Below are 14,865 nucleotides of genomic sequence, written 5' to 3' on the forward strand. Positions count from 1 at the left end.
TCTGGAAAGGAAGCAGAGCTGTTTATTATCAATTTATATATACATACACTTATAGTTTGTATAATTCGTTTTTATGTAAATATTAATATGCACATACATGTATGTGCTTCTTGAAATAAATTTTGTTTCGCTTCATAAACCATTATTGAGACATGTATTTCTAGGAAAAATTAATTGCTTGCAGCTTGATCATAAATTTTTACAACTTTTTCCCTCAAAAATAGCTGGATTCTGAAGTATTTGCACACTGTGTTTAGTTCAAAGACATGGGGTAATTGAAAGGCATGTACTTTTGCAGATACCTTAAAGCACATGCAACCTTTTGGGTTATATTTGGGTTATTATATTATGCTGATTATATTTTCACAACTTGGAGCACCTTTGATTCATTCACAACCACACGTTTTTACACGCTGCTGGATGGATGGCCAGTGAGATACGCAGGACCATCATTTCCCATTTAAGTGGACTTGCCATGGAGGAAGTTAAAAAAGTTATAGGGCAATGTGTGTGGGAGGCATAAAGATAACAGAACTGCTGTAGAGTCAGAAGGATAACACAATGTGGTGAATGAAAGATAGGCCTTCAGGGATTATGTATGTGGACCTGGCAGTTGTCAGAGCTATATGAGGAACACAGTGTAATTTGAGCTATAACGAGGGGTAAACATAGAGTCAGAGCTCAGAAGATCCTGGAGTAAGACAAGTGGCAGGGAGAGGAACTGTAGTCAGGAAGATGTCCCTCCATGAAAGACTCCGTAAACACTTGAGACTGAAGTCTCACAAGCCACCATTTGATGTTCACCATCATGACTCATTCAAACACACCAGAAGAAAGCTCCATACACAGCTGTATTCACTGTAGTTTATGAAAACCATCCTGCTTTCTCTTGGAGTCATCTGAAATGATGGACTTCAGACTGTGTAATTCATAAATATAGCTATGTTTAGATGAGGACAAAAATATATGGACTGCATGTAAGAGAGAGAAGTGACTGAGGTCGAGAAAGGGAATCTTCCCTGAAAGTGAGTGTTGACTGCTTATTTCCTTGGTTTCTATGTCCTGGCTGATGAGCTGTGCAGCCTCAAAAGCTTAATCATATGCAGACAAGCTTCCAGAACTATTCTGTAGGGCAGTGTAAGCAAGAGCAAAGATGTTCCTCAAAGATTAAAGCTTTTGCCTTGCTGAAACTCAGAACATAAGGAAACAATAACAGCAAAATAAATGTCATTAAAAACGATAGTAATATATTAGAGAGAAAAACATAAATACATCATATCCTGTCATATCTGGAGTAGCCTGCTGGCAATGCTTTTTTCTCTAACCCAGATTGTTTTAAAACAGGTATTAGAACTTTTTAAAAACTAAACCCAAGATTTTAAAAAATTGAACTATATGTACTAAATCACAACAAAAATATTCCACCTGCCAGGAGAAGGAGGAAGAAAATATGGACAGCTAAAATTTACTTCTGAGCTTTCATCAAAATCTAGTTGTAACTTCAAAACATACACTTACTGACACCTCTTTAATAGTTTGAATTCTGTTTATCATTCAGTTTTCATTCAGAATACAACACTACTTGACTGCGTATACTCATCAGTTTCTAATGGTAGTTTTTCCCATATACGATGACAGAATCACCATTTTGTTCTCAGCAAGATACAAGGTCTTCATTGATTCCTCTGATCTTCATTGATTCCTCTTTGATTTTTTCTCTGTCTAGTGGCAGAACTTTGCTTAGTGGTTTCTTTTCTGGAAAAGATAACATAGAAGTTCTATTGACAGAACATTTTGGCAACCTGACTGTACTTAAAATACACTGTGTGTATTTATACTGTGTTTTCAAAAATTCATCCTAAAGTCTTTCAATCTTTTTCCTGTACGACAGATGACCAAGCTGGACAAAAAGCCATGAATACTAACACTGAACTGTCTAGCTTCAGATCTGACATTCTGGCTCTTCGTCAGCAGCTTCATGACATTGCAGAGAAAACTACCAGAAACAAAGATACACTGGAGAAGCTACAAGAGTCTGGAAATGTATTAGATGATAGACAGAGCCAAATGAGAAGTGCCTTAGATAGTAACTCTTTCATGATCATCAGTGTCAATAAGACTCTTCAGGCATATACTGGCTATATCAACAATCTTCAACAAGACACAAGTAATATCCAAACGAACTTACAAAACCAAGTGCATTCTCATAATGTGGTCATCATGAACCTGAACAACTTAAACCTGACACAAATACAGCAAAGAAATCTTATCAGTGTCCTGCAGAAGTCAATGGAAGATACAAGCTTGGCTATTCTAAGAATCAAGAATGACTTTCAAAATCTGCAGCAGGTTGTCCTTCAAGCCAGGAAGGACACTGATTGGCTTAAAGAGAAAGTACAAAATTTACAGACTTTGGCCGCCAACAACTCAGCATTGGCAAAAGCTAACAATGATACACTTGAAGACATGAACAATCAGCTCAGCTCCTTCAGTGGGCAAATGGAGAACATCACCACAATAGCCCAAGCCAATGAACAAAATCTAAAGGATCTCCAGGAACAGCATAAAGAATATGAAAACAGAACATCTGCTAAATTCAACCAGCTAGAAGAGAGGTTCCAGGTCTTCGAAACTGATATAGTCAATATCATTAGCAACATCAGCTATACCGCTCATCATCTACGGACACTGACTAGCAATCTTAATGAGGTCAGGACAACTTGCACAGACACCTTAAGTAAACATTCAGATGAGCTGATTTTTATGAACAGCACACTAGCCAATATTCGCTTAGACTCTGCATCTCTCAAGATGCAACAGGATTTGATGAGATCAAGATTAGATGTTGAAGTTGCCAATTTGTCAGTAATCATGGAAGAAATGAAGCTGGTAGATTCTAAACATGGCCAGCTCATCAAGAACTTCACTATCCTACAAGGTATGCAGGTTCCCTAAGGATGCTTATAATGGTCTATGTCGAATTCCTGCTTGCATTACTTCTTCAGCTCTGTGAAAGTTAGTACATGCTGGTACAGAGTCCTGGGGTTTTCCATTAGCTAATCCTAAACTTTGGAAATGTAAATGTAGCTTGAATTTTCCTTACTGATTTTCCTATGCTTTCTTTACATAGTTAGAATGGGGATGATAGGAAAGAAGGTTCTGACTTAGCAAAATTTTATTCTGACTGACTGGATCTGCTTTTGATTTAGTTTCTAAAATAAGCTAGTGAAGGTGTGGAACCTCAAGAAACCAATCCTTGCTAAGGAGGAAATGGCTATTCCCAGAAAGGTCCACCCTTACTGAAAAACAAGTTGCTATTTCACTTTAAGCCAGTTGTTAGTCTGCCAGAAAACATCCTACTTTGCTTAGGTTTTAATCCTAGGATATTTTATTTTCTCCAGAAATAAATAGCATCAAGTTCAGGAGGTTTCTCCCAGCCAAGTATTATCCCAAATGAAAAGAACACTCATATTTCCAACCTGATGTGAACCAGTCAGGCCTAAAACTCTAATCACAAATATAAATTCATTGCTCCAAATAAACTAAGGCTGAATTAGAGCCAAGGTTACAGTAACCTTAACCTTTCTCATTTCAACTGGGCCTAAGTGACTCCAGTTTAGGACTTTATCTCTGGAGGAGTTTAAATTATGTAGATTGAGGGAGGGGGTATTGGCAAGGCATTTGCTCATCCATGATCAGGATCAGAATCCAAAATTATTTTGTTGTTCATCACCGTCACAGTATTGCCATTTCCTATTCTGGGTATTGTTCTCTTTCCTGTTACAGCCAATCAGTTAGCAACTAGTACTTCTGGTCTCTCCCACAGTTGGCCTATTGCTCACTATCCATTGTTTTGTCTCTTTTTGACAACCCATTATTGACAGGCCAGCAAACAGGGTCATTGCAGAAGAGAGTCCTGTAGTCTAAGAGCAGAGAGATGGGGCTAGAAGGAAAAGGGAGCGTAACAAAGTGAGGGAGCAGGAGCATCAACACACAAGACCGCATGTATCAACAGCACAGAGTGTCTTGCCAGGGACTGGTGCCTTGGCTGGTCACCTGGGGCATGGTATCATTGTCTTGTTCACAAGACAAGGTGCATCAGATTATTTCCTTCTGTATCCTGTATTTCATGGAGGCTGAGGAAAGAGCAATGCACCTGAGCAGATAGCTCAGGTAGATAGCACCTGAGAAGATGTGCTTTTACAAGCACTGCTCAAAGTAGCTATTATCCCAGTTTTCACAGTACTGAGTATCCAGTGTTGCTGGTCTGAGATACATAAACAAGGACCCCATGTGGGGCTTTTGGTTTTGTTTTCTGTCCATATCCCCACTTTGCATGCTTACATTGTTTCAGGCCCTCCTGGTCCAAGGGGACCTAAAGGTGACAGAGGCCCTCAAGGTCCTCTTGGCCCCGCTGGCTTAAAAGGACAAAAAGGAGAGAAAGGAGAGCCTGGACCACCAGGACCTGCAGGTGAGAAGGGCCCACCCGGGCCAACTGGGCCACCAGGAGAAAAAGGAGGGAAAGGTTCAAGAGGATCGCCTGGCTCCAAAGGTCAGAGGGGTTCTCCTGGCAAGACGGGTCTGCCTGGACCAAGCGGAGACCCAGGGCCACCAGGCCCACAAGGAAAAGATGGTCCACCTGGGCCACAAGGCCCACCAGGATTTCAAGGCCTGCAAGGAACTGTGGGAGAGCCAGGGGTACCAGGACCTCGAGGACTACCTGGGCTACCTGGAGTCCCTGGGCTGCCTGGTCCAAAGGGCCCGCCTGGCCCACCAGGGCCACCAGGTCCAGGGATGCCAATGGCACTACAAAGTGAACCTACATCAGTGCCGGAGGCTAACGGTAAGCTATCAACACATCGCGTGCATCTTCTACTGAGATATGTGTAGTGGAGGGTGCTCACCACTTTTAGTTACTGGTTCAAATAACCTCTGCTACCTTAGACTATATCTCTGGGATTTATCACAAAAAGCCCTGTTAAGTGAAGCCATACCAGTTGGTCTTCCTTCTGATGACCTGAAACTGCTTTAAGTTAATGTTTATGGCTAAAGAAAAGGCAGCAGTAGCATGATTAATAAATAATCCTCTTGACCACACAGTTTAGCCTTGATTTCACAGAGTCAGGATCCTAATAAGGAAATTCCCAAACTGTATGTAAGTACTTTAGGTGGCAGCATTCTGTAGATGGGTACAGGATCCCCCACTTTTTATTGGCCCTATGCAGAAAGTTACCACTGGCCCATTGAGTTACCAGTAACAGGCTTAACACAAAAAATTCACATCACAGGTTGTTCTCCCCGTTGGATGAACTATACAGAAAAGTGCTACTACTTTTCAAGTGAAAGAGAATTTTTTGAAGAGGCAAAGTTATTCTGTGAGAAGAAGGCATCACACTTGGTTATCATAAACAACAAAGAGGAGCAGGTAATTACCTTCTCTTTTTGTTTTTCAAGAAGAGAGTTTGAAGTTATTTAACATGTGGAAGCCACAAGGTAAGTAGGAAGCTGAGAGCATCGTGAATTCCTATAGTGAAATAGACACAGTGATTGACTCCAGTTAGCATTTTGTCCACCCTCTGCCTGCTCAGCAGCTTCTCCATGTGCAGAAGGGCCATGTGAGCAGAGCTGGTGCTGACCCTGAAGGTGGTGAGCACAGAGCAGCCAGAAAGGCTGGAGAGAGTTGTAGGAGTTTTGAACCTTTAAAGATGGAGTCCATTATGCCTTGCATATTATCCAAAATGTACTCTTTGCAGTGGTGAATATAATTTAATTTTAAATTGTCTGATTTAATGCATGCAGCCTAAAACTACTGTGACCCAAAAATATTTTTAATTTAACTATAAATTTATCTATACTTTTACTACTGTTCAACATATTATTTGGTGTGTACATAACAGTGGGGACATCAAGATACAACTGCTTAGTCTTTGGGGTTTTTTTTCAATTTGCATCTATAAGACATTGTCTGTGACTTTATGCAACCTAATTTTCATGCCTAGCTCTCTCTACTTCACATGCAAACACTGTGATGAATTCTAGTGTGGGCAAGGGGATTCACAAGGCCAACTCCTGAAACATATATTCAGCATAGAAAAATTCTCTGGCCCTTCCTATTCTGATAACAATGATGCTCTTGAAACCGGAGTAGCTTATTGACTCCAAAGACAATTGTGTGTGTTTGTTATGGACTAAGATCTTTCTTCCTCAGCAATGGATAAAAAAGCAGATTTTTGGGAAAGGCAGCTTCTGGATTGGACTAACGGATTCAGAGAAGGAAAATGAATGGAGATGGGTGGATGGATCCCTACCAGTTTACACGTACGTAAATAAAAAACAATGGTGTTTATTTTCTGCAGATGCCACCACTCTTGCTGACACTTCTAAAAGCAGCATCTAGAAATTATCCAGTGGATGCAGACGGTTGTAGGTGCCAATGAAATAATTTGTTACTGAGGGTGCTGTTGAACCGTTTTTTTGTCTCTCTCTTCTCCATGCACAAGGCTTTCTTTCCTTGCCAGGAAGAAAACTGAATGTTGAATGAAAGAATCACATAACTACACAGCTCAGTGTTCTTTGCCAAAACATTTGCTTCTGACTTTTATTACAAAGTTGAGATGGAAAGCACAGACAGTTTTGCTGTCTTGGTTTGAATTTTCCTTATTTGCATTACAACTGGCTATAAATAGAGTGCTCGTTCTGATAAAAAATGACCAGCCTTTAGATAAAGCCCAAATCTGAGTGAAAAACATTAAACATAAGGAAAATGCATGAAATGAGGATGTCTACGCTTTGGCCAGCTGAGCACTGAATTGGCAGCTTTCCAGGAATCCTAGGGCTACACCTAATTTGTCCTAAATGGAACAGATTGCAAAACCACCCAAATTTTTAATACTGAGGAGCGGACTAAAAAGTTTATAGAGTTGAGCATGCTGTGCTCCAGAATAGGCTACAGTCAGTCAGATGTTACGAAATTATTAGCTGTGATCTCACTGGTGTTCATTTTGATGAGAAACATGGAAAAAGTCAGATGTATTTCAAATGAGTTGTAATATTTTTCCCTTTTTCTCCCTCCCCTTTTTCATCTTTGTTTCTCTTTATGTTTCTCTCACTATGACTGATTCCCACTTCAGCCACTGCTTTCAATAGGTTTCCACTACACCGTGGTTTAGATGCCCTGTTGTAACCTCAGGGCTGTCAGTTACTGTCTTTCAAAGTATTTCATTACTTCTGGAAAGCTGTGTGTCCTCCCAGGTGCCTGGTCAGATGCTCTGTATCAGGCAGGCAAGTTTTTTAGCTGAACATGGACCATATCAGCCAGCAATCACAAGCTCCCTTCAACAACCTGTTTCTTCAGGAAAATGGAGCTTTTAAATCCTGAGGTTGGAAGCCTTTCTCACTTGTTAAACAAAAACAGGATGAGGAAACACTTGCTGCAAGCTTTTTACATGCTGTGTTAAGTTTCACCATCAAAGCTAACGATCTCAAAAGATACATGTATACTTTGTACATTCCTTTTAAGTCCAAAAATTCACATCCCATCCAAGCATGTGTCCATAAAACACATAAATCCTTGCTGTTCCTCCCAAGAGGCCCGCCTCGGTGCAGTCAGAGGGTTGAGTGCCTTTGCAGTGTGCGATGGCAGGGTGCTGCCATCTTGGCAGCGCTTGTGAGCCTGCCAGCTCTTCTTGATCCCATCAGCCGGCAGGAATGCAGTACGCAGGCTTTGCAGGCTTGGAGTAATTCACATGGAGCATGGAGCACTCCCACTGTATGTGCATGTACATTCAGAAACTAAAATAAAGTTCATTGGTCTAATTTTAGGTCCCTGAGTTTTGGCAGCTTGAGGCTGAATAGATTCCCTTCTCTGTAATACATCTGTTTTCCATTTTCAGCAAGAGTCATGTATTGTTTGTTTCAACGTGTATTTCCCGTTCAGAACAGATCTCATGATGTTTTTGTTAATTTCTTGTGGTGAAAAACTGCCATGTGTGCTGTGTTGTGCAATCATATCTCTTGCTTTTTGATTGAAAGAAACTGGAAAACCGGGCAACCTGATAACTGGAGCCATGGGCACGAGGCAGGGGAAGATTGCGCCGGGTTGATCTATGCTGGGCTCTGGAATGACTTCTACTGTGAAGATGTTAACAATTTCATTTGTGAAAAAGACATGGACAAAGGTAAGCAAGGTGCTTGGCTTGATTATTTCACCCTACCCATAGTAAATTTTGCACAGCTAGCGGGGAGAAGATCCAGGCTAGATGCTATGGCAGTGCCTTGTTGAGGAAGAGGGGGAATCACACGTGGAGCACTTCTACTCAGATCCAGCCCAACATGCACTTTTCCAGTGCTCAGGTGCTGGATGTACTGCACTCAGCCAGAGCAGCCTCCAAGCTGGATATAGTCATGGCGTGCTGTCCATCTTGACCACCTCCTGTAGACTTTAAACATGCCTAAAATTTCAGGCATGATTTGGCATGTGCTCCAGACCCTAGCCACAGTGGAAGCTGTTTTTATAGACTCAATGGCCACACAAGGGGGAAAGCTGGCCTTAGGATGGTTCGAGGGCCAGCCTTCAAAAACCGGAAAGACTCTGTTTTGAGAGACTGTGCAACAGGAGGCACTTGGTGACTGCTAAGGAGGTCTTAGAATTCCCACCACTGCCAGGAGATGTCCCATAGGGCTGAGAGGCTGGTTCCACAGGCCACAAGCAACTCGTCTGTTGCAGTCGGAGTGAGGACTCATAAACTGCCAGTGTGGCCCAGCAGTCACCCAGGTGATTGTCATGGGGCATCTCTTTCTGGTTATACAGGCATTTCTGCAATGGCAGAGGGCAGGTGGTTCACAAAGCTGCTTAGAGCCCAGCCCCATCATCACAGAGCTAGGGGGTATTTGTTTTCATGGTGGGGCTCTGCAGGTATCTCCTCCATACAACCTGTTTAAACACTGCTTTGCCAAGGGTGCCTGGCTGCTCCAGTTGAACCCTTAGGCTGAATTTCAGGGAAGGCAGACGGACATGTCAGCTAGAGCCAAAGTTACATCCCATCCACAGAAATGCCCCCCTAAAACAAAACAAAACAAAGTGCTGAACAAGCTTTGTGTGTGTATAACTCTGTTTGGATGTCCAGAGTGAAGGAACGTGGGTAAGTAACAATGTAATTTGCCCTCGTTTTCCTACATACATTTGTTATTTTAAGAAAAATTCATGGTCTACAAATATTTATTCTCCGGGACTTACAGGATCTGAATATGAGTCCACTTAAATTTTTTATGTACCTCGATCTCTGTAAGTTTTCTTTTTGGAAATGCATTTAATCTTTACAGGGTTTTTACATTATTTTTTCCTCTTTGTTTTTCTTTTTTCTCTCATCTTGTAGGGCAAATATTTGGAGTGTAATAGGCTGTGACTTTACAGATACCTACATATTATGGAAATTTGCTTAAAGAAGAAGAAAATCCTGGGAGAGAGCAACATTGCCTACCAAAATTGGAAAAAAAAAAAAAAAAAACAAACAAAAGCAAGCACTGAAAACTGGTTTAAATGCATAAAGGAATTCAGCAGCAACTCTTCTCCAGCATCCTGCAATTATTCAAGGCCTTTCAACCCACAGCATCAGGAAATACTGCTGGATAATTCTGTCACAGATTTTCTTCCCAACTGGTAACCACATACATAAGCAACTTGTTTCTTCTGAGAAAAGACATTCTGTCAATCTGAGTAAGACTGTTGGCCACTCATATAGAAAAACATATAAAGCAACTGTGTAAACAGTATGTTTCATTTGCTAAAATCCCAAATGTAGGAAAATTATACAGATACACGAATATATAGATTTTATATAAATATATATATATAGTCCAACTCTTATCAATAATATGGAATATACTTTTAAGAGCTTTTAAAACTTTGTATTTTTGTACAAAATATTTGCTTTTTACAATTGTTCTCTTTTTTACTGACTTTTTTTACAAATATAGTGCACAGGGGCCAAAGAAAACAATAAAGGTACTAATAATTCATTAAGGTTTGCTGTCAGGCCTAGCTCAGCTATAGAAATATTTTTCCAGTTAGAAATATTTGTACTTTCCCAGATGATTTGTTCTGGTTAAATAACTTTTAAAGCAGATTTTAGATAGTGTTTTCCTTATTATATGCAGTCTAGTCTGCATGTGTAACAATTAAGTTGGCTAAGGACTAGATACTCATTATAGCTCTGATCACAGCCAGTGTTCCATCAGGGTACTATGCAAAGACCATGTTAGTAAAAGCTTTTCCTTCCTTCCTTCCTGCCTACCTGCCTGCCTTCCTTCTTTTCTTCCTGTCTGCCTGCCTGCCTGCCTTTTCTGCCTGCCTTCCTTTTTTCCTTTCTGCCTGCCTGGCTTCCTGCCTGCCTACCTTCCTTCTTTCCAGCCTGCCTTCTTTCCCGCCTGCCTGCATCCTGCCATCCTGCCTCCCTTCTACTCATGAGAAGATGCCACAGAAGTAAATCACCAACTTTTAAGAATGATTTTGAAATGTTTTCATTCCTTCTCTGTTCTCATGAGGAATTCTACCCCAGTAGATGCTACCCATATTGCAAGTCAAGCACAGATGAAGGATTTTATGAAAATAGAAACAAAGGAGCTGCCCACACTTGAATATGTTTCTTTTTAAGACAAATTTTAAAAATTGGTATGAAAAACATGCCATACTCAGAAAAGTCTAATCAACTTGCACTTCTCCCAAGTGCTTTGTAAATCGATCTCTCTGTTTTCTTGGACCAGTACTTCTCTCCCAAACAAACTAGAAAATAAAATATGCTGCAAAACAAAGCAGTGTAGCTAATGAGATGATATCATCACCCAGCCAGTTTCCTCCACAGTCCCATGAGCTGTTGTCTAGGCAGCAGCGCTGCTTATCAGGAATTTTAAAAATTAGCAACCACTTAAAGTTCATTAGCAGAAACCCTTGTTTCAGTTCCCAGTTCTTATACTCTTTGCATGGCCACACGCTACACCACGAAGGAAGTTGTTTTGGCTTCTTGGGAAGGAAAGTTGTTTTTCCTTTGCCTCCTGACCTGCCGTTTACCTTGGCTGAATGCAAATAAGTTTATTGAAGTACTCCAGCTCTATTGGAAAGAGACAAGATTTTGTACTTCAGATTTTCAAATATTGCTCCTAAGACCAACCAATTAAAGACTGCTGCTTTCCTCCATCCCACAGTCCCTCCAGTGTTCATTCAGGGGCCGTGGCTTTTTCATTTTAACTATAATTTTCTTAAAGAAAATACACAAAATGTTACATTTGGGAATCTGTCCTGTGGTACATATTAGATATGAGACAGGAACAACATGAAAATTGCGTATGTTTAATTAAAAGTGAAAGGTCTGTGTATTACAGCTGCAGAAACCATGTGTCACCATCTTGGAGGCAGAGCTTTTCTTCAGATGATCTGGATTTCCTGAGACTTTTCTTTTGACTTTTTCATCAGGTCTGGAATACAACATGATTCTGCCATACACCCTGTCATGCTGTACCTAGGAGTTGTGTGTAGATACACACTGTAGTGTTTACATATATATACACAGTGTCTGTAGAGATAATGTTAAACTACTATTTTTGGATAATGAGGTACAAAACTATTACTTTGCCCTGAGCGCTTCACAAACCCTGGTGAGTGGAGCTTTGCAAAGCCACACTGAATTAGAAGCACTGCTACCTTTGTTTTGAATGTTGGCTTATTTAGGTGAAATAAGCCCATTCTGAGCATCTGCCATGTTAAATGACATTCCTCCTGCTTTTCACTGATGTGATAGACTTCTGTCAACAAAATAATTTAATGAGAAACCTCTGTGTAAGCCCCAGCTGTACTGTTTCCTTGCCCTGATTTCATCCTTCTCTTCCTTGAGTAATAGCAGTGATGGTACATATAGAGATGAGATGATCCAAGAGTCATCCAGTGTCCTCCAGTCCCTCCAAAGAGGTTTTCTGCACAGTGATGATCAACAGCTATAGCTGCACTTATGCCTGCATAAGGTTACAGAAATGGCTGTTTATCAGTGGTAGCTGCTTTGTTCGTTGAAAACTAGCACAGCAGTTGTGCCACACTACAGGCAGTTGGGTGGCCTGAGCAAGGAAATAACCATTGAACTAGGACAACTTAAGGATGCAACATGTTTATGAATTAAATACTCATTTCAAAATGAATTTCAATGCTGGGTTGTAATTATCTGTAATAATGCTCTAATTATCCACCTTTAACTGAGAAACGAAACGTGGCTGGGCTCAAGCTCTCTGTTCGCACGTTTGAAGCAGACCGTAGCTGTTGGACAAAACTGGCTGCAGAGGGGTGCTGCAGTTGCGTGCCTGGCGTGTCCAGTCATCCTTAAAATCTGGCCTGAGCAGCCAGGCAGGCTGAGACAGACCATCCTTCTGACCCAGTATTCCTGCAGGAGAGAAACAGAGGTGTCAAATGGCAACAAAGATTGAAATCCCTGAGAGGAGCGGGAGAGCATTAAGACAGCTCAGGAACCTGTCACAGAAAGGAGAGGTTGGCAGGCAGGCAAGCAGGACACCAGAGAGGGCCAAGAAGTTGTCATGAAAGTCAGAGCTGCCACATGGGGTCTGGAAAACATCCCCACTAAATCTGCTTTCTGTATGGTTTGAGCAATAATGCAGGTTGTATGGAAAGTTTTAAGTGATAGGAAATTATTTTGTCCCAGCTCAAGTTTTGGCTTTCCTTGTTATGCACAAATACTGTAACTTAGCATACTGAGTACATGTTTCCATCATCCTTTTTCTTGTTTTACATCAAACTAAATGCAAGTTCATATACCCTGGCAAGCACTGGGACTGTTGCAAGAAAGCGGGGGGCAAGGCAGAGAGGGTGCAAGGTCATTGTGATTTACATCCAGTGCTGGATTTCTTAATGTCATTTCTGACTTGTTTCATTAATTTATTTGGAAACACCTTCAGCTGATTAGAGTTTATAAATCTCAAACTCTCATCCCCTTTGATGTGTGCAAATGTTCCAATAAAGGAAGCAGTAAGCAGAGACATGGAAGTGCATGTTGTTTACTCTGTTCGTGCTTATGTAACCAAGAAAGACATGGAGATCAGAGAGATGTGGAGCCAGAAGCATTCATCAGTATTAAAAATCAAACTGATGAAAATTATTTTCATTAAAGCCTTCCCTCTCACACCATCCTAGTCCTAAGCATGACTGTGGCTATTTTATCCCTTAGTTGCAGTTTTAGTGTATTGTTCTTGCACCACCTAGGTGCTAGAAACTTGGTTTTAAAGGTCTGAGCTGAACAAGATCTTTAAGAAGGTTTTAAGAAGCAATAATTCCCTCTTGCAGTTCACTGTCCTAGCATGCATAGCACCTCAGATGGGCCCCTAAGTGAAGGATGTCTTGACTCAGGTAGAGCAGTGTCAGTCCCTAGATTAGCCATTATTGCATCTAACTTAAATCGGCTGTTTATATGGGCTAATCTGATCTCACTATTTCTCTGTCTCTCAGATGGCTGACCTCCTCTTTTAATTTTCTGTTCCTGGCAAGTAGCTCCTCTGTTTTTTGCAAGTAGCAGGAACTGGTCTCTGATTACTGGCAAGGCAAGGAGCCGATCCGAGGGCAGCCGCTGGCTGTTGGAGGAAATGGCTCTGCAGTGAGCAGGAGAAGGGCGGCTGAGTCAATTCACGTGTGTGAAAACAAAACCACTTTTCCCCAGTGCAGCTTCCTTGGTTAAAAGCAGAGCAGCTCACGCAGATGTAGCATCCAAAGGGAACAGAACGTCTCCAGCCCCAGCCTCCAGACTTGCATTGCTTTTCTTTCCCCCTCACTTCTGCGGGCGTCTCTGTGCACCCTGGAGATGTTTGCTCCTCTGTGAACGCCCAGTGGCCCCTGGAGCAGGCTCTGCACTTACCCACACTCACTCAGAGGTAATTTGTGGATCTAGGGATGGGAAAGCACAGTGCCTTACAGACAAAACTCTTGTTCCCCAGAAACCAGGCCTTCCTAAAACCGGAGCCTGTTTGTTCATTTACCATCTCCACCTCACTTTTTCCATGCTGTTTAGTGAAAAGGAAAAAAAAAAAAAAAAACTTGGCTAAAATATTTTTTGAAAGTTCTCATGTGTTTTCTTTCTTAGGGTGGAATACGTTTGTTTTTTCTTTCCATCTGGCTCAGAGATGAAAAAAAAATTCTTTGATTTCTTCTTCAAAATAAACTCAGTGTAACACTCCAAAATTTGTGTAGAGATTTTTTTTTTAATACCAGGACAATAAAAGCAAATCACTAGGCAAATAATGTTCTTTTCAGAGATCTTGCATGCAGTGAGATTTTCTTATCCAAAGGGCTTCCCAGAGGAATGTAAGTATTGCCAGCCTCACTTTGTGACTGGAGGAAAAAGAAGATTTTCAAAAGTGCGATTCATTTTGATGTCTCAGGTTTGGGGGTCTGTTTTCGTAAACTGGGGAGGTGATTTTTAGAGGTGTTTTTTTCCAATGAAACCAACATTGGCATAGAGCAAATTAAGTTTCAAACACCTCAGTTCAGGAAAGACGCAGGTCTTTTCAGTGCTAAATTAGACAGAATGATGTCTCTCCCACATCACCGTGCATACAGGAGGCATCTGTTTCTGCTGCTGTTTTGGAGAGCAGAGCTCAGTGTGATCACAGCAGAGAAACATCAGCCCAGTACAGAGCAATGTCCTATGTAGATAAGAGTTAACAAATGACACCGAGAGTTACCGAGAGACCCCTTGATCAGAGGAAAGCAGGTTAGAGGGCTGCTGAGACTACTGACTCAAATAAATCCTCAAAAAAATGTACCAAGTTCTACTCTAAAAATAACTGGGGTTTCTTTGCCACATTAATCATTTTGTCTGC

At 41.2% G+C, this 14,865-nt stretch overlaps 1 protein-coding gene across 1 annotated transcript in view; it reads left to right on the forward strand.

Annotated features, from left to right (window-relative positions):
* COLEC12 (collectin subfamily member 12) overlaps nucleotides 1–14,224 on the forward strand; it is a 106,065-nt gene extending 91,841 nt beyond the window's left edge. Inside the window, exons 5-10 of the mRNA XM_074879121.1 lie at nucleotides 1,892–2,938; nucleotides 4,355–4,843; nucleotides 5,289–5,425; nucleotides 6,209–6,318; nucleotides 8,032–8,177; nucleotides 9,375–14,224. Coding sequence (XP_074735222.1) covers nucleotides 1,892–2,938; nucleotides 4,355–4,843; nucleotides 5,289–5,425; nucleotides 6,209–6,318; nucleotides 8,032–8,177; nucleotides 9,375–9,394 — 1,949 coding nt within the window. The 3' untranslated portion in view covers nucleotides 9,395–14,224. The remainder of the gene's footprint in view (nucleotides 1–1,891; nucleotides 2,939–4,354; nucleotides 4,844–5,288; nucleotides 5,426–6,208; nucleotides 6,319–8,031; nucleotides 8,178–9,374) is intronic.
* Nucleotides 14,225–14,865: the final 641 nt, after the last annotated feature.

The sequence above is a fragment of the Strix uralensis genome, chromosome 1 (genome assembly GCF_047716275.1).
Source record: "Strix uralensis isolate ZFMK-TIS-50842 chromosome 1, bStrUra1, whole genome shotgun sequence".
NCBI classification, from domain to species: domain Eukaryota; kingdom Metazoa; phylum Chordata; class Aves; order Strigiformes; family Strigidae; genus Strix; species Strix uralensis.